Genomic DNA, 20,757 nt, shown 5'->3' on the forward strand with positions numbered 1-20,757 from the left:
TGATATTGTTAATTTCCAAACTGAGCTGAGCACCTCACCTAGCCTATCATACATATCACTAAGTAAAACAAAATTTGAGTAAAACAAAATTTAAATTTAAACTGAACATGTCGAACTGAACCAAAAGGCGGGCAAAACTGATCTTAGATCGCACTTTCAGTACCATCGCACTTGATTTATCTCCCTTTTCTATATGTCATCCCGATGACCCTGCTGTGCGTGGGGGGGGGGGGGGGGGGGGGGGGCATCTTAGGAGGGCGCGGCTTCAAATCGTCGTTTGAATGTGGGACAATTTTGAACAACTTAACTGCAGTTCTAGCAAAATTGTGCGTTTTGCTCTAGAAACACATTATTGTGCAAATAGATTTTGCCGGCGTATTCTCTTGGGGCGCCAACATGCAACGTTACGCCATTGGTTCTAAAGGCATTTGCCCTTAATGTGGTATCCATCCTTTCACGAAGACTTAAAAATAATGTTTGATATCTTAGAAATCCGAGATTAATATTAAGAACACATCCATAACAAATACTTGGTGTTGTGCTCCATTCACTGATGCATGATGATACTTTGTAGACATTAGTGATGATGTTATGTCATAAATTTTACTTTACTTTACTTTACTTTATGAAATGCAACTTAGTTAATTATTAGTGTGTTGTTATTTTTAGTCGAGGTGTCGTTATTTATAGTTGTAATTCTTTACCATCTCACTATGAGCTGACAAATATTTGCCTTAAACCATTTCCTTGACAGGCAGAGGTTAATAATTTTAAGAATGTAATAATGATATTGATTTTAATCAACTCTATTATTCAGGTCTGGAAATTTAATGGCCAATCCATTCGATTCCTATAGTGCAAGAGACACATTGAGTGCTCAATTTCAAGAGGAACCCTTCAATCCAGAACATTATATTGAAAAACTTGCCAGACCTAATACAGACAATGTCATACTTGGTCAAAATGGCTCAGAGTTTGATCCAAAGCCACTACGGGATCAATTGAAGATGAGGCTAACAGAACTTGAAACTCAGTTTGAAAACAAAACTAAACAAGTTCAGCGAGTTGAAGAAATCAATCTTAAGAAGCAGGAATCTTTCAAGAGGAAGACCAAGGAACATGATCAGTTTTTCAATGTTGTTGACTCTCAATATCAGGACTTGGATAAAGTTATCAATTTTGTATCCACAAAAGTTGTCCATTTGGGTGATCAATTGAAGCAGATGGATGGTAAAAGAAGACGTGCTCTAGAAGCAAAAGAATTGATTGATTATATTAACGAAGCACAAAAGACTGGTAGTATATCAAGCTCTATTTTCACAGATGTTACTAATATACATGAGTCAGCAAGAGTACTTCACAAGATTACTCTCGTGACCCAAGACTTACCAGATAAAGGTGGCAAAGACTTTTCTAGGTTACAAGGTGTGGTGACACGGATTACTGATGAGATTGAAAAACAGTTAGTTCAAGATTTCAAAATGTCTTTACATCATTACACTGATGAAGAACATTTAGAGAATATGAAGAGATGTGCTGCTACTTTGAATCAACCATGTTTTCAAGCTTATAAAGAGGTTGTTGATTACTTTATTGATGCAAGGCTGAAGGCACCTTTCTACGGTGAGAACATTTTTTCAGCTATAAAAGATTGTATCAATGAAACTTCAGGGATAGTTTCAAAAGTTTTTTCAGATCATGACACTATCATGCCAAAGTTTATCAAAAAAATATTCAAAGACAAGATTTGGAAGAAAGTGAGACTTACACTTAAACTGGATACATTTGATGAACCTGAAAAACAATCATCTCAAGATCTTGAGCAGTCTTTAGACTCGTTAGCAGAGTTATATTCACAGACAATGGAGCTCTCATCAAATCTTTCAAAATATGATAACGACATTTCATTTGCTAATGACATAAAGAAGTCAATATTTTGTTCATATCTTTCTAAATACAGTGACACTGAAAAAGAATATCTACTCAAAGCATCAGAGGAAATCCTAAATCAGTTCTATAATTCAATCAAGCATGAGAAGAATTTGCATTCTGATGCCCTTCAAGTTCATCTCAAGAATGCTAAAAGTCGGTTTAATCAATTGCGAGACAATATTGGAAGTAGCAACAACCTGCTCAGCAACGAGCCAAGTGAAATGCCATCTGACCAACTTCTCAGCGTCAATGTAACAACCTCTCTTCTGAAAATTCATGAACGGGTAAATTATATGTCAACCAATTGTCATATTTATAAACGTGATGTGTACATATTTTAAATAATAAACGTCAATGTATCATATATCTTCTTTACATAGTTTGTATAGTTTGTATAGTTGTTCCATGCTCATGTATAATGTAGAAGAATACATTATACAATAATTATACAATTTATTCTTACAGGCAGTTGAAAGATGTCTGCTATTGAGTGACCAAACAGCGTGCTCAGATGTTCTTAAGGAAATTGCAACTTCATTGTTAACACACTTTGTTGCAAATCATTTAGAATATGCCATAGATTTCTACACAGCAAATAGGTTGGTTTTCATTCAACACACAAATTCAGTATTAATGAACTTCAACTTTTTGAATACTGTAAAATTTTAAATGCTGCAGTTCAGTATGGTTTTAGAAAAGATCATTCCACCACTTTTTTAATGCTTAATCTGTTTGATAAAATATTTACGTCTAAGGAATCACAGAAGAAACCTGCAATTGTATTCTTAGATATCAAAAAGGCCTTTGACACAGTAAGCCATAATATTTTATTAAAAAAACTTAAGTATTATGGAGTTGATGGCTTTGTCATAAAGTGGTTCAAAAGCTACCTGGGGGACAGAAAGCAACACACCAAAATACGTGGTAATGTAAGCACATCACTCCCTGTTAAAACAGGTGTGCCACAGGGTAGCATATTAGGACCAATTCTATTTAGTTTATTCATAAATGATCTCAGTAGAAATTGCACACAATCTACTGTTTACTTATTTGCAGATGACAGTGCACTATATTTTGATAACATTTCCCGAGGCATATATGAGAATGTAATTAAGGATATGAAAATTGTGTATGAATGGCTTAGAATCAACAAGCTGAGACTAAATGGTGCAAAATCTTCATTCATTGTATTTGATAGATCACCTAATCTGGACACGTTGTCAATCCCTCTGGATTTGGAAAAAGAATGCCTATTTATAGAAGAAACTAAATCTCAAAAATATTTAGGTCTCACGATAGACAATTTATTGAACTTTCATGACCATATTGATTATGTGAAATCAAAAATTGCTAAAAGAATAGGGGCACTATACAGGTCGAAAAATCTTCTTCCACTGAAATATAGAAAAATGTTTGTAAATGCTCTTATGCTCCCCCAATTTGACTACCTGGATATAATATGGTGCAGGGCTGCCAAAACCAAACTTAATTCTCTTGATATATTATACAAGAAAGTAGCAAAAATTGCTCTGGATGTTCATTGGCAGGAACCATCAGTAAATGTATATCGAAATATGAAGTGGTTACCCTTACACTTAAGAAGACAACTCCATCTGTCAACGTATATGTATAAAATTCTTAATGAGGCTGCACCATCATCATTCACAGATAAATTTTCTTATGTATCCGGAGGATCACGTGATGCTGAGAGGTGCAACCTTTATATTCACAAATCCAGAACACACAAAACCTTTACATATTTAGGTGCAAAATGTTGGAATACAATTCCAGAGAACATAAGGACTATAGAATGTAGTGTAAAATTCTCACCATGTATGAAATCTAAATTTATGTCAGATGTAATTCAAGGAGTCTCATCCTATGAAATAAACAATAGTTTCGACTATTTCTACACTCTAGCTAAGTGACAACTGAAACAAATTTTATGGGGCTGGAGTTTTTGTCGGGTGGAAAGGCCCCCTGTGTTATATATGACCTAGGTATTTCCAGAAGTATAGAACTTTAAACATCTCCTTTATTCGTTCCCATTTTTTATCATTGCCAATCTATTATTGTTCTATACTTCTCTGTATATAACTGTAAATAACATTACTAACGTTATCCCAAAGTGGGCATCTATGTAATCTTAACTGTTACCTTCATGCCCACAGTTTACTGTTAAATCATATCTTATTTTATCACTCATTATTTTATTACTCATTATGTTTACATACTATATCCTTATGTCCCTAGAAGGGTGTTCTGCTAACAGTTTCCGACTGACTTGAATGTCCTGCACAGCAGATTGAAGCTTCTTAAATTATTTTTATTCTTATTGTATTGCTGTGTAAATTTGATTCTAATTCTAATTCTAATTCTAATTCAAGTCACTATTACAACAGGTGTAAGTTTAATCTCACATCAACAATTTGCAGGCCATCTCTTGATTCTCGGAATGAGCCAATCATCAGTCCATTCCTAACGATTGTGGGAAATGCAAATATCACATACCACAGCCTTGATAAATTCTTCAATGATACCATCCTGCCCAACATTCAAAACCCCAAGGTAAGTTTATTATTTTATGTTGGGAAATATTTTCATCTTTTGAATCCCTCAAGCCATCAACATCATACAATAATTTTACCTGTTTTGTTCACTATTAATGTGTGTATAACATGATGATGTCCAGGTTCAAACCGAAGTAAGAAAGATCCGTCAAACAGAGATGAAGAGAATAGAAGAGAAAGTGTCCAACGAGATCAACCACTCGATAAACATCATCATTAACTGGATCAAAGTTATCTTCAAGTCTAAACAGGAAAAGGTACACAATTCTCATGAATTGCACTTTAGTCTTTACGCTTCACATATAATAAAAGTTCCCATAGTTGTGCCTTGAATAATGAACATGCATGAAAGGAAAGAGGCAGAAGTTTTAAAAAGTCAGTTTCTCTCCAGTTCACTGACTCTGTAACCACAGCTGACTCTCACTCCACCCACAGGAAGATTTCAACTCTCTGTGTGTGGCTCAGAGCTCCACTCGGGCGTGTAACGAAGTGTGTAACTTCCTCAGCTCCTCTGTTATTGACACCTTCAAGGGACCAGTAGACGGAGATAACCTGCAACATGTCATGATGGAACTAGGTGTCAGGTACGTTGTAACTTTAGTGGCAGTTAATAGTTACAGGGTGTTTCAAGACTCGTGTCCAAATGTATGTTGAATGTTATATATTTATTTTGGCAGCTTAACTGTCGTTTTTCAATTTAGAGGAATGAATGTTACGAAGGAAGGTTTTTTTCTCCATGTTGAGGTGGAAAAGGTGCAGGCAGTCAGGAACCACGTGCACGTACTCCACGCATCTATAATTAGAGATTCTATAATTATGTACAATACAATACAATCTGCTCTTAACATTTGAGCATATATTCTATGCGGCTAACAAACAATCGCTCAATCACTCAACTTGGTTAATGATAGTTGGTACATGGTTAGACGACAGTGAAACACGCAAATATTTGCAGTGTTGTAATACTTGTTGTAGTGTTAGTTGGTGGCTAATTGTCTCTTGACTGTACCTTGTCTCGTGTAGTACACCTAATTAGTATGTGTTGTTGTGTTACCTCCAGACTGATTTACATTGTCAACCACGAACACGCTTAGTGTCTAGTCTTTGTGTTCGTGTTTGTACTTTGTGGGCTGACGTGACCAGATAAAAGAGTGCCCACTAATAACTGATTTTCCGGTACATTTTAACTGATTTGAACGAGTACCATCATAATATAAAATACCAATGTTTCGTGAAGATAAACGAGGTCACTATTTATTGGGTCAGGAGTAACCAGGTGGTGAGGTAAAAGTGGCAGTTCTAATTGCAATTAGTATGTGTTTAGTGGCGAGGATGGGAACTCGTTACCACACGTTCTGGAAGGTGTTTTTTAGAAGGTTCGAAATTATTGCATTGTGTTTGGTTTGGTGGTCATGGCGACCTTCAAAACTCGGAATTCAACATCAATAATTTCTAGGTTTTTTAGGGAAGTGAAATATCTTTCACCATTTTAGAATTATTAAAAAGTAAATCTTAGCCGGACTTTTGGACCACCCTGTATAATGTTGTATTATTGTTCTCCATGCAGTATTGGACTTCAAATAACGTGCACTCTGCAAATAGTGTGAATAAAAGAATATTTGTTTACTCTGTGCTGTGTGTATTACTATTATATACACTCGGCATAGTATCATATGTATGTAAAATTGAATATGTTTATCGCGTCACATACTATAATATGTGTTTGATTACATGTGTATATTATGACAAATGTAATATGTATGCCGTATGGTTATGTTTAACATGTATGATTCTTGTACAATTTGGCGTGTAACAACTGTAATGTACAAGTTCTATAATATAATTCAGTTTATAACAACTACACTCTACAGGTTTCACGGAGCTCTGTTAGATCACCTGCTACAGTACCAGTACAGTATAGTGGGAGCCCTGCAGCTCATACAGGATCTACACCGTTACAAGCAGACTGTTCACCACTTCAAGGTGAGTTATCTCCACTCAGCTGTCCGTACCTTGTGTAGCATGTTGAGGCACTTGGTGGTGAATTGAGTACATTATATCGAGCTGTAGCCCATCACGATACGTGCATACTGCATATACGGCCCCTAATGAGACGATTGACAGGTTATTTGAGAGGGTATAATACTGGATAACCTTGCTATACCATGCCTTCTCTATACCGTGCATTTTGTATTTCCCTCGAGAGGCCCGGTAGAGAAACTCTAGAAACTTTTTAGAGATTTTACTGGCGTTTTCTCTAAAATCATATTATTTGTCCAATTTTAGGCAACAGGCAACATTACGTCACTGGTTGAAATTAATGGGATATAAAATGGTTAAATTGAATGATTCGATAAAATAACCCAATCTCCCTCCAACTGTGGAATTCCTCGGACGTTATTGTTATTAGTCTATCGATTAATACAGTATAATTAATCAAATCAACAGACGAAGGGTTTTAACAAGGTTATTTACAGGAGCCGTTTGTAGAGGAGCTATTTGAAGGTCTGAGCAAGCTTACCCAGCTGCTGATTGTAGAGCCCCACAAGCTGCGTGATATCTGGGACGAGGGAAGTTTGGCGCGCATTGAGCACGGCTTCCTCGTGCAGTTTGTAAAGTTACGCGCGGATTACAGGAAGAGTAACATTCAGAGTAAGCTGCCGAGTTACAGTGCTCAGGTGAAGCAATGAACGGTCACGAGCGCACGTGCTAGTTCTTAGTCACGCACGTGCTGTGTTTTAGTCACGCACGTGCTGTATTTGAGTTGAATGAACAGTGCTGTTGAGTCGGCGATTATGTATTTGTAAAACATACGATACAGGTGAGTGATGTGCAAACTCCACTTATCTCATTAATAAATATATGCTATTTTAAACTTTACTCAACAAAAGATTTTGTGGCATTATTAAATATTATATAATACATAGTCTGAGACTAATAATATTGTATGAGTACCATTAGTGTTGCCACAAGGGTAGGGTTTCATTCATCGATGATGGAATATTTTAATACCTTTAGGTAATGCTCCGTCTATAGTTAATGCTTACAATTTGATATGAGGTTTGTGATCGTGCATATCATACTGTTTTTGAGCTATTCTTAGATTTTTAGTTTCAGCCCGGTTATTTCGTAGATTTTTTTTGAGGATTAAGGGAACGATTTATATTTTGTTTAATGTTGCTTGTTTTACTTGAATGTAATTAAATTGTATAATAAATTTCCTGATTATTGTAAAATTCGGCTAACTTTTGAATGATTAACCAAACCTCTTTATCTTCAATGCTTTCAAAACCAATAAAACAAATCCGATAAAAACTCCAAAAAGAAATGTATCATTATTTAATATTTTACATGATCATACATATATTCTAGATAATTCTATCGATTTACTGTAACTGATACAGTATACTTATGCATGATTTTATTAAAATGCTTATCTAGATCAAATTAAACCCGAGTTAATGTATCTTAGAATTGTAAAAGAGAGATGAGATTATAATGATAAAGAAAGGGACACTATGTCTCAGGACTATTCTCGCGAATTGTAAGTAAAAACTAACGTTATCTTTTATTTTTAAGTTTCTTGACTAATGGCTATGGGCTGGGAGGAAAAGCTTTGTTACGTGATAATAGTTCACATATTTGATAGTTTACAAGTAATTCTACTTCACGATTAGAGAAACACTTTTGTTAGATAAAGCCAGAGGCTTTGGACTTCAAAAAGCAAATTAATCTTACATTTCTGCAAGTAAGTACGAGCTGAACTATGTCGGACAAAAAAATGCTTTTTACCCTAATTCCCGCCAATATTCAAGTCTGTTAAATATTTATGTTACATTAGAGGATCATAATGTGTATCTTCCAAATTCCCAGGGAGATTTCCAGACGAAACATATTGCTTGTAATTAGCTTCAGTCCTACTTCAGGTGCAAAGCACTACTGATTTGTCGTTAATTAATTCAGTTACTGGTGAAAACAGAATCTTAATGTAATACAGTGAAAAAGAAAATTTCTCAGAGAGACTTCGTTTTAGCACCTAGATCAATTCTGAATAAAATCGCCATATCACATGAGTTTCATAACTCTAATAGATTCAAGATTGAGAAGGCAATGGTTTTAACTCCGTCAGATAAAAATAGGGCCCCAATTTATTGATTTAAGTGACTTTAAATTGACTACTGTAGAGGAGGTGAATCACATTCTCCAGCTTGTTTGATTATATATAAGCTTACTCGTTATTGGCCTCTTTAGCAGTAGTCAAGTAGTCTACAATTGTTTTAATAATTCTACAATTGATCACAATTGTTTCAATATTTCGCCCAGATTTCCGTATCTCGATCACTGTCTTTTCTTAGAGAGAAAAATAACTGAAACAAAAAAATGGTCCTCACTAATTTTCTGGTTTCGTGCTATAAAATAAATCCTTGTGTTTGAAGTAACAAATCACTTTCACAGGTGGTATGTAGGTAAGATCACCAGAGCGGTTACAAACCAGTTATTGCTGGACAAAGAGTCAGGATTATACCTTGTCAGGGACTCTTCAACATGCCAGGGAGACTACGTGTTGTGTGTCAGGTTAGTTAATTTGTTTGTTTGTTTGTTTGTTTGTTTGTTTGTTTGTTGGGACAGATTTTATTATTGAAACTTTACAAATTGCTGTGAATTCTTATATTTGTCATTGCGTTTGAAATACAAACAAAAGTTTATATAGATTTGCAAAAATATTTGTCCATCCGAATTTCGATTTGATATAACGCAAGTTTGCACTCTTCAAAACTTCTCAAGTCGCTTTCTCCGCTTACCTATAATCTATAATCAAAGTGAAATTTGAGCGGCCCTGGTACATGTTGATTACTGCATAGTCTAAATGTGAGATAAGAATTCCCTCTTCACATGACTTAGTTGTACATTTTCACATTTTTATTTACAAACATTCGAGAAATTCCATGCGTGTCGTGTTTCACATACTATCAATCTATGTCCCTCTTCGTAACATATTTATATACGTTATAACGTATCGAATTCGTTGGTACAGTGTGAAGTATGTGTATAAATATAAGGGCTAATAACAGGGGCGTGGTTCATTGTTCAGGGTCTACTTCTTGGCAAGTTACATGCAGTAACAAATCATGCAAGAGTCGGATCGTGAGCAATTGTAAAGTGTTTGGACCACGCACATTGTATTGAGTGTTGAAGATGTTATCTCTGTCTGTAAACCTGCTTGAAAATATCCCACAGTCCATGGGAATGTAATTTGAGCAGGTCCCACGTTATGAACAATAGCATAATACTTAACATTTGAGTAGTAAGAACTCTATTTCTTATTCCTAAATTGTACACTCTTATTTTAGGAAGCGTTCAAAGTTCGCACCTTATATTACTTTATTACGTTATCACCTCAATACAAAAGCTTTGTTTTTAAAAAAAGCTTTGTGCTTCTGGAGGCCATATGTTTTCATTAGAGGGGTCTAAAAATGGTAAAAAGGGCTTGGGTTAAATGTGACAATTCCGTAAACTGTAGTTGGGGAGGTATATTTAATTTGCTGTGTGCCAATTTGTGAGCCACTGTCAAGTACCCACACACACACAGACGTACGCTACATACTTTACAATTTACATCCCATACTATAAGTCACTCAACAGGCCTGGCAATAATTTACACAAATATTTACCTCCCAGTGAAAACAACAAAGTCAGCAACTACATTATAAACTCGAAGCCGAATGGCTGTTACAAGATTGGTGAAAACATCTTTGACAGTCTACAGAAAGTAATTAAGTTCTACACCGACAGCCTCTTGGATACCACCACTCTAAAGAGGATTGTTGTCATTGAGAAAGTCAGGGGCAAATACGATTTTCCCGGAAGGGTGAGTCTAGAACTTTCCGTTTCTCGGTTTTCATTTGCAACTTTATAATTAGTTGATGAGTTTTATGTACTTTTACATATTTAATTTAACATATTTAATTTAAAATTTCCGGTAATTTAGTGTTTAATTAAAGCAATGTATTAACTCATGTAACGGTGTGTTTACTGCCAATTTAGTTTTCCTCAAACACTAATTCTTCACTTTTATATAATAATGCACTTCTAAGTTGTGACTTGTGGCAAATTGGATATTTAAGAGAAACCATTTACTCAACATACATAATGAATCCTTATAATACATGCAATCCCTACACTAGAAATTTAATGCCCTCATCACTTTATATTTAATATAGTTAAAACAGAATGTTGTCTACTCTAAGAGAGAAATAACAATTTGTTTGTTTGCAGGATGAAGAAGATTTACCTTTTAGAAAGGGTGAACTTTTGTACGTGATAGAGAAACCAGAGGAACAATGGTGGGAAGCCCTTAATCAAGAAGGAAAAACTGGCAGTATTCCAGCACCATATGTTACGGTAAGTAAAGTTGGTAGCATTCCAGAATGAAGTTAGTAGCATTCCAGTAGCAATGTTTGCAAAACGTGTTACATCATGGTAGTACCGGATAGAAGACAAGTTTTAGTTAGTATTGCAGCATTAAGTGTTTCGGCTAATAATTTAACCGGTAGCCACACTCTAGTACAATTGGCAGCCTTTTGTGCGAGCTGTACGCCTTTGTACGGGGTCTAAAACTTGTAATTCTACAGGTTAAACTTAATTTCGGGAACCTTTGATTCTTAAAGTTCACTAATTTTAACAAGATCGCGTTGTCCATATGTCAGATATTAAACGGGTTGTAAACGGCGATCTGCACTGGAACTAGGGTATCCCTGGGCATTTCAACCCATGTAAACATAACACTTATACTCCAGATTCGAAGCCACTATTATATTATATATATATTCGGCCTCCTAAGAATGATATAGCTACGGCTTGAAATGTCCAACTTGTCTGGTTTCTTCCATATTTTATTACACTCTCTCTACAACCGGGATCAATAGTATAATCAGTCACGTGAACAATCACACCACAACTGTTCATGTTATCAGCAGAACTATAATTAGTAGTGGAATGTATGCTGATAAGTAAAGTTAGTGAGATTGTAAACACTGTGCTGATTGGTTGAGTGTAATGCTAGTGTATAATGAGAGAGTGTGTAGAGACCTGTTGATAGGTTGAGAAGTAAACGTGTAGGATATGAGATACACTTATCTTAGTCGGGGACCCCCTGGATACCACACTGGAGATATTTATATACCTTTTCTCATACCCCTCCTGTTTAAAACTGTAAGCAATGTTCTTCAAGAAAAATGTGTGGAATGTTGCAGTAGGAATTTGGAGAGATTTTGTAAATTCGACTGAAATTCAGATGATATTATTACAGAGATTATGATACCCACAGTGACATCAACATCCCCCTCTCATACCCACTCTCATACCCCCTCTCATACCCACTCTCATACCCCCTCTCATACCCCCTCTCGGCTCTCATACCCCCTCTCATACCCCCTTTCATGGCCCCCTCTCATACCCCCTCTCGGCTCTCATACCCCCTCTCATACCCCCTCTTATACCCCCTCTCATACCCCCTCTCGGCTCTCATACCCCCTCTTATACCCCCTCTCATACCCCTCTCATACCCCCTCTCGGCTCTCATACCCCCTCTCATACCCCCTCTCATACCCCCTCTCATACCCCCTCTCGGCTCTCATACCCCTTCTCACATCACTACTACATGCAATGTGCGTACTATAAGTAACATCATGTACTAATGCTAGTAAGTAGCACAAAGCCGGAAACTCTTGCAATAGTAGCTGTGTAATAGGGTCACTAGGTAATCACTGAAGAGCCAGCCAACCGTACCTGTTACAGACACACGTGATATTTGGGGTGATCTGTAATGTACTAACAGGGCAACATCTAGTTCCCAGTACACTGTACTGTGTAGTTCATACAGAAGATATTATATGTCCTTCTGCATCAGAGGGGTCACTAGAACTTGAAGATTGAAATTGAGTCGAGAGAATAAATATTCTCAGAATATAGGCATCATTATTTCCTGCACAGTATTATACTGCAGAAAGGGAGATAAGTTAATAATAATACAGACTCTCAGACTGTTCTGTAGTATAAAGCGGGTAAAAAGCACCGTCGACAAGCTTCTTCTCTAAGATAAAAGGTTATTTCAAAGTATATTGAGGGTCCTCCAAAGTCTAAACATTAAAAAGCTCAGTAAACTAAGATATATCCACTAAACTAAAGATAAAACTGAAGGAAAACGGGATTACTTAAAAATGGCTGAATTACGCGAATATTAAATATAATAAGAGAGGCGGGTAGGGTTTCACAAAGTCTGAGGAAACCACATGACAGGACCCATAACACGTGACATGATGACGGAGGGAGACATAGTATTAATCCTATAGCTGTAGTGCGGGAAGGTTTACAAGTGTGTTCCTTATCAGTATTGTGTGTGTGAGTGTGTGCATGGTATACCAAGTAGTGGTGGTCAGTGTGTTCCTTTCAGTATCGTGTCCGGGTTATACTTCGTCCCGAGTTTTAGTTTCTTACGTCAACTTTTGTTTTTTAGCAGTGATATCGTGAAATAGTGAGATTGTTTTGAATTGATAGTTGGTTACTTGTGGTTATTCAGTTACGTGACTGAGCTTTGTATAAAACAGTTTGTGTGAAGTTCGCACCAAGAAATGTTTGGTTGTTTCGGTTCTTCCGAAGATAAGAAATCAGAATTAAAGGTAATGTGAAGTGTAGTAAGTGCTAGTGTATAGTAAACTAGGGTATAGTTTTAGTAGTGTTGTGACCAGTATTGTTGCAAATATTAAGATCATAAGATTTTACCCAACCCACATAGTATGCCAGCAGATGTTTAATCGGGGGGTTTACTTCAATTCTAATGTTAGTTTTCGTAAATTTCTATCAGGAAAGGTGACGAATTGGTCTCTGTTTCAAAACCTTCCTATTAACTACATCACTACAACAGCGGGCCAAATATTTAAAATACTAAAGTCGAAACCCAAAAAATCTTCACTAAAACCACAGGTCACATTGTGTCCAAAAATAGAGTTTTGAGATAATCTCATGTATATACAGTTTTCAATACAAAGTTGATATTTTTTGTACGTGTCTTATTTAGTGAATTTGTGGATATTTTCTGTTTTCCAGTCGTTCTGTCTATGACAGCAAAACATATCATTTTGATTGCATGTCACATGTTAACTTGATGTGAACCAAACATGGTATGTCCGAACATGAACTTACAATGTTTGGTGTATGATGGGCTTATACTTTACCGTAAACAATTCAAACGAACATGGCACGTCCGAGAAAGGAATGATCATGAGTGATTTATATTTTGAAAAAGATTTCAGAATCAGATATGTTTGCCTCTAGATGATATATTAATGTCCACTTCATAGACCATGTGACACATTTATTAATTTTTTTTGACATAGATGAGTTGATTTTACCAAACATTGTATCATCCATTTTGTACAAACAATGTTTGGCCTAAAAATTTGCTGGATTTTGTTTTGAAACTGTACTTACAATGTGTGGAATTAAACGTAGATTCTTGATATGCAGAAATCTCGATTTTGAGAAAAATGGAGGTACAATGTTTGGCATAAATGTGACCAGAGCTAGAGTTGTAGTTATTCAATTACGCGACTGAGCTTGTATAAAACAGTTTTTGTGAAGTTCGAACCAAGGAATGTTTGGTTGTTTCGGTTCTTCCGAAGATAAGAAATCGGAATCAAAGGTAATGTGAAGTGTAGTAAGTGCTACTGTATAGTAAACTAGGGTATAGTTTTAGTAGTGTTGTGACCAGTATTGTTGCAAATATTAAGATCATAAGATTTTACCCAACCCACATAGTATGCCAGCAGAGGTTTAATCGGGGGGTTTACTTCACTTCTAATGTTAGTCTTCGTAAATTTCTATCAGGAAAGGTGACGAATTGGTCTCTGTTTCAAAAACTCCCTATTAACTACATCACTACAACAGCGGGCCAAATATTTAAATTACGAAAGTCAAAACCCAAAAGTCCAGCTAGTCATTTTAATTTGATAATATTTTTGTTTTATGAACCGGGCTAGTCCTGACCACACATTCACCACAGGTCGAGAGCACAGTACCGCCACCAGTATCCACGCCGGTAGCAGAATCGGCAGTGCCAGTACCGCCTCCCCAGCCGGCAGCAGTTCCTCTGTCCGCGCCCCTCCAACCTCCTCCTCCCCCTCTTAACAGCATGCCCCGTACCTCCAGCAACGCAGTTAGTATTATTTAATTGAAATGTTGATCCTATCCTTTTAGAAGTTCTGGAACCTATTAACGAGTTTTTCTGTCCCCTTAATTATTGTAGTGGTTGTTTTTTTTTTGTCTCTTTGATATTTTATTAACGTTGGGGGGGGTGTAACCCAAAAAAACCCAACTCCTACCCAAGAAAAGGTAATACTGGGATTGGGTTTTTTTGGGTTTTTTTGGGTTTTTTAAACAAAATTTAAACAAAATTCTAGCCATTTCATTTGTTGTATTAAATGTGAATTATTTCCCACTGAGTCTTACCTACGTGTTGTTCTCATGTCTTAACTTAATAGATAGTTTACATAGTATATAAGTGTGTTTATATTGATAGTATTTTATCACGATAGCAAACAGGATGTCTCGTTCATCGAGATATAATCCATATGAATGCACAAAGTGGAAATGTGCCAAATGTGGCAAATGTGTTCTCCTGTCATGGAAGGAGGCTATGACGAAGGTCAAGGGCAAGTCAAAGCACATGACTTAAATTACTTGACTTAAGGCGGCTTCAGAGTCCGAGTCTCGATGATATGTCTCCAAAGCTTTCTGTCCGCCATAAGCTCCTTAATCTCCCCAGTGTTCTTGAGTCCAGTGTCACTTATTAAGTTATCGACGAAGGTGAGCGGTGGTCTACCCCTCCCTAGGTTCCCAAAGGAGAAGTTGGTGTGCTGCCAGGTCATCATGTCGCTGGATGTGCCCAGCCAACCTCATTCTTCTGGCCTGTATCTTCGAAATAACTCTTGGGAGTGATCCAAAGACCTCCTTGTTGGTGCGATGTCCTCTCCAGTCCACGTTTAGGGCCATCCGAAGCATTCTATTGTAACATCCGTCTATTCTTTTCTTCAAAGATTCTGTTATTGTCCACGTTTTCGTTCCATACAGGAAGATTGATTCAACCGTAGCTTGAACAGACGGATCTTTAAATCTCGGCGCAAATTGGACCTCCATATAGCCTACATTTTGTGGTAGGCAGCCCATGCCTTGGCCTTGCGTAACCTAAAGTCGTGCTCCGTTGTACTAAAATCCTCAACTTCTTCTAAGGCATGTCCGTCCTTAGAAATTATTGTGTGTGGCTCCTCTCCTACTAAATTAACTGTAAGATGCTTGGTTTTAGACAAAAGAGATTTCCTGCCTCCTCATCAGATGAGGCTTCTGTAGGACTGTAGCATGTGATAACAGTGAGCCTGGGCTTTCCATTAAGAGACATGGTGAGGATCCTTGCGCTGTAAGATTTTATAACTTTATAAGAGTTATAGCCTCATATGCTGTCCTCGTCAAGATGATTCCTACTCTCCCATTAGAAGCGCCAGCTGCGTTTCTCCACGCAGATGAGATCACTGGATGAATCCCTTTGTTCATCTTTTCTATTCTGATATTCTCAGCAATCAGCATGCACTACCCGATGTTCGATTCTTGCAGGGCAAGGATGTGCAGCTTGCTTCGAGAAAACAGTTCTTCAAGTTCGATGCGTTTGTGCTGTTCTCTGGCTGTTCTTATGTTAAACGTGCCAACCTGAGCAGCCCTTTTACATGATACAATGCAATTGATGTTCATATTTTTTTGATGTTTTCTTGTTTGACTTTCTGTAGAAATAGTTTGTCGTGTTGTGGAGACCGAGTCATCAGCTTCCACTAGAAAAATAAGGGGCTTTAACCCTTAAGCTGTTGATAAACTTCATCTTGACTTTTCAGTTGGCTCACAATCCTGTGCAGTCCCCTGCACATTGGCAGTGGATTGTGTTCTTAACTCTTGCGCCACTAAAAGGTTAAGGGCATCCGCTTGAACAATAGCCATCTTTAACTCTCACCATAATATCTTGGGTATCTTGAGCATGTAATTGCACGAACATATGCTATACAAGACAAATGTCCTGCCTTTAGCCTGGACCCCCTGTCCAGTATCCAATCTTCACCATGCGGAGGTAGTGGCTTTCATCATGCTGTCCGATGAGTGTCTGGAAGAGGGCACCAGCAGGATACCCCTTTTCAAAGTTCTGGGAGCCTCACATCAGACCAGGGCTTCCACCCAGCTTCTATCCAGCGGTGACGCCTTGGGCCACCTAAGCTTCACACAACCATTGAAAGACCACCTGCCTACTTGTAAAAATTTTGATGATGCGATTATTACAGTCGAGGGTCTGATGCTGTACATTCTCAGTGTAACAGCTGACAATAGTTATCAACACTTTATGCCCTGGCTGTTAACATCCGATGCCTGCGAGCAAACTTTATGGTTTCCTGCGCATAGGCCTCCATGCAGGCATTGGACTAATCTGTGTTCTAAGGATATGTTGGTTGGCATGGGCAAATCAAACCGTTCCCTCGAGCTTGATGCACTCGGCAAAAGTTTGATCCCTGTAACAGTTGCCCACTCTCGCAACAAGCTTGTTATACCGCATCCGAAAGCAGAGAAACTATTTAGAGGTAAAGATACTTCAATCCCAAGATTGTTACAAGCTATGAAGAAGGGAGTCTCAAGGGGTAGAGAACTTCTTCAAAAAACACTGTAACTTTGAAGGAGAGGCTTTCCAACCATCTTCTGACGGAGCAGAGAGTGACGAAGCGGAAACAGATGATGAAGAAGAGGAAGTGGAGGATATTGACTCATCAGAGGAATGGGCGAAAATAGTAACTGAGTATGGTGATGCTCTGCATCATGATACGGCTGTTGAGGTTTGCCTCAATGGAGGGCGAGATCGAATGCCATCCCAGTCAAGATTTCAGCGACTCCAGGGCCATAAACAAGCGAAGATATCACTTAATATCACATGTGATCATGCAGCTGATGGTAACCGCAAGATTCTTTCAGTTGGAGATAGAGCATGGTTTCTCGTTAAGCGGATGATCAGGAAAACGGAAACAGAGATCGTGAAGGTGATAAGAAAGGCTTTATTCCTCTCGTACCGGTTGCGGTCAGGGTTGGGGTCATCAGTGAGTTGCGTCCCTACTAACTTAATTTGCCATGGCCATCGAAGTGAGCATTACATATGGCTGATATCATATCTGGATGGCCAACTTCTTCTGAGCACATCAGTGAATAAAATACTGCTTTTGGGTGATATTTGAGCGATTATATCTATTGTGATGTTGTAGTGATGAACCACAACAGTGATGTTGTACTGATAATTGTTTTGCTAGGTGCCTACATGATTTTATTTCCTTCAAATGAAAAATTTGTTAAAAACCCAAAAAAACCCAACTCCTACCCTGAAAAAGGTAATACTGGGATTGGGTTTTTTTGGGTTTTTTTGGGTTACACCCCCCCCAACGTTATTCGTATGTGACAAATGACAGAGGCCGTAGACTGAATTGGCTAAGATTTTAGTGCTTTGTTACGATTGTAGTGCTTTGTTAAAGTGTTAAGAGCGTTTATACCCGTAAGGCGTTTGCTCCAGCGGTTTATTAAGTTACAATGGTGATGTTGTATTGGTTATTATGTTACAATGGTGATTTTGTATTGGTTATTAAGTTACAATGGTGATGTTGTATTGGTTATTAAGTTACAATGGTGATGTTGTATTGGTTATTGTGTCAATTGTTCTGTCGTAAAGCCCTGTCTGGATTGTGTTTCTTATTGTTTCTTATTGTTTCCTATTGTTTATCTGTTAAATGGCAGACTGTAGGTTAAGGTTACTTCGTCTATTTTACACTTGTTAGATTCTTTAATTACAACCCATATAAGGTTAACTTGTTGGTATTGGTATTTAAAACAATGTAACTTTATTCCTGATATTTGTCATGACTTCAGAGTGGCTCACCGGTAACAGCTGTTGCAATAATGGACAGGAACCCTAGTGCATACGATCAGAAATTCCTAGCTTTCAAGGTACTTTTGTATATTCATGTTAGATTTAATGAACAGAGTCTTGAATATTGATGAGATGAACATTATAAGCCGTACAATGTTCGAGTTTTAAACTTGTTTACCCAGTACCCATTCACAAAGCTAGTTACCTACTAAGATTGTACAAGTTCTTATTCGATTTAAAATCATCAAGCTGGCCGTGATTTCTATTGTAAGTTTTCAATAGTGATTATCCCATGTTACCTATCCTACTATAGTGCATATTTTTAATTTAACGTTTTCCTGATACAATTTTTAAAAAAAATGTATTTGTTAGTAAAAACAAAATGATATGACTTAATTTCAGGCTGGTGATATAATAAGGGTAACAAAACAGAACGAAGATGGTTTATGGGAAGGGGAATGCGAGGGGAGAACTGGACTTTTCCCCTTTAATCATGTTAAAGTTCAAGCATCTTAGGATTAGGTCAGTATTTTACATTTTTATAAAACTTTTTCTTTATAGTCAGCCACCTTAGTCCACGTCCCTTTGATAATAATTTACTGCAGAACTTGCAAATTCGTTTGAAAAAATACTCAAAATAGGATAAGTTTGGTTGGGATTTGATTTGGTGTTGGCCCTCGAACTGATCATAAAATAACGAATGACAATAACTTACAATATAATAGAATCATGGCGCAGTATGTTAAGCTGACCTTCCATTTAATGACGGTCTCGAAAAGTAATTGTTGGATTCCGTTCAAATAACAACGCAGAGTGTCTCTCGCTAGTACTAAAATATTGAAATCTCATGCTCGATTGATTTTATGCTGATCAAAACACCTTTAATTATAACTTTCCCTAGATAATAGGTCATTAAATCAATTACAAAATGTCTCACTTACCCCCTATTTCAGATCTATAATAATAGTGTGCCATACCTACCAACCAACCAACCGACTGATGAAATTGGAGCGATTGTCGTGTTGTTCCCAACTATTGCTAAGACGCGTGATTGTATTATTATGGTGTGGTGTAGACCAACACGATTTGATTGTTTTAATTTCCAACACTCACGATGTCGGTCACGTGTTTTAACAATAGATGGGGATATCACTGTTTAATGCATTGTGTGTTTATTTAGTCGACTTATTTTCTCATATATATTATCAAATCGACGTAGCGTGAACTAAGGAACTCATTTAGATATTCACAGAGATTTATTGTGTACCTACCTAGTGTATGACACAAAGTATATGAGCTTTATTTTGCTATTAATTAAATTCTGCGATGATGACTCTTAACCGCATGGATATTGATTTTTGAATGTTACCCTGTGTACTTAACGTTTGGAATATTACGCTAGTCGATTTGAGTTTTGTTGATGAAGTTGTGGCGTTGAGCTCCGTTAACATTAATTTAGCGCTGATTCTTTATTGAACGAATCTTGTTTCGTGACGATTAACGTTTAAGATTTATACTCAAGTCTATCTGTTTTTCGTTCAATTGATTTTTGTAAATGGTGATCATTTTTCTCTGAGCAGTTCAGTAACATGTACAGCAAACTGGTTTATCTTTAAAAGTTTTTCACGCAGTTTTATCCGCTTCTATGAACCTAACACTTTAACAGATCTCAAAAGATGGTTTTAAAATCTTCCAGAATCTGAGATGAACATATTGACGAACTAATCTGCTTTATTTTTATACGATTTAAGTGTGTTCAACTCTTCTTAGACTTTGATTTTCCATTGGTTCGTAAACAACCCCATGTAGCCACTAGTCCTACAAAAAAACCAACCTTTTAACTCCAACTCTACCTACGACTGTGTATCATATCGACTCACACGGACGGTGAGGAATTATTGTCTTAGTCGGCCGGCGCGACTGCCGAATCAAATAATAACTTGGAATACAAACTATGAAACGCATTCAAAATACGCGCGCCTTAATCGATCACGGCTGTTCAGAACGTCGATTGTTTGTTTGTTTGTTTGTTTATAGAACCCGTCCCCAATCTCGTATCGTGAAAGGACTAAACTCAGGTCTGAGTGTGAATACGGGTGGTACCTGCAAGAGTGTTCATTAAGCAGAACGTCGATTTCTGCGATTCTAATTAGATAGGATTCCCCTAGGATGTAGGGTATATCTTGTCATACGTTGTATTACACGAAGTGCGCGGCTCCCCCGGCCCTGTATCGTCGACTATAGTGTAGCGACAGTGGGGGT

At 37.2% G+C, this 20,757-nt stretch overlaps 2 protein-coding genes across 2 annotated transcripts; both read left to right on the top strand.

Moving 5' to 3' along the window:
* Positions 1–815: 815 nt before the first annotated feature.
* LOC134825753 (exocyst complex component 5-like) lies at positions 816–7,812 on the top strand. Its single transcript, XM_063837961.1, has 7 exons — positions 816–2,216; positions 2,398–2,531; positions 4,368–4,500; positions 4,625–4,759; positions 4,938–5,086; positions 6,374–6,485; positions 6,980–7,812. Exons 1-7 carry the CDS (start codon positions 831–833, stop codon positions 7,190–7,192), a joined length of 2,262 nt encoding a protein of 753 aa, XP_063694031.1. The 5' UTR covers positions 816–830; the 3' UTR covers positions 7,193–7,812.
* Positions 7,813–7,967: 155 nt separating this feature from the next.
* On the top strand, positions 7,968–20,264 carry LOC134825755 (crk-like protein). The gene is made up of 8 exons (XM_063837962.1): positions 7,968–8,046; positions 8,958–9,077; positions 10,182–10,371; positions 10,779–10,904; positions 14,563–14,715; positions 18,495–18,572; positions 18,898–19,017; positions 19,449–20,264. The coding sequence occupies exons 1-7, from the start codon at positions 8,021–8,023 to the stop codon at positions 19,009–19,011; spliced, it is 807 nt and encodes a 268-aa protein (XP_063694032.1). The 5' UTR covers positions 7,968–8,020; the 3' UTR covers positions 19,012–19,017; positions 19,449–20,264.
* The last annotated feature ends 493 nt before the right edge of the window (positions 20,265–20,757 follow it).

Source organism: Bolinopsis microptera, unplaced genomic scaffold, assembly GCF_026151205.1.
Source record: "Bolinopsis microptera isolate Bmic1 unplaced genomic scaffold, MBARI_Bmic_1.0 sca61, whole genome shotgun sequence".
In the NCBI taxonomy this organism is placed as follows: domain Eukaryota; kingdom Metazoa; phylum Ctenophora; class Tentaculata; order Lobata; family Bolinopsidae; genus Bolinopsis; species Bolinopsis microptera.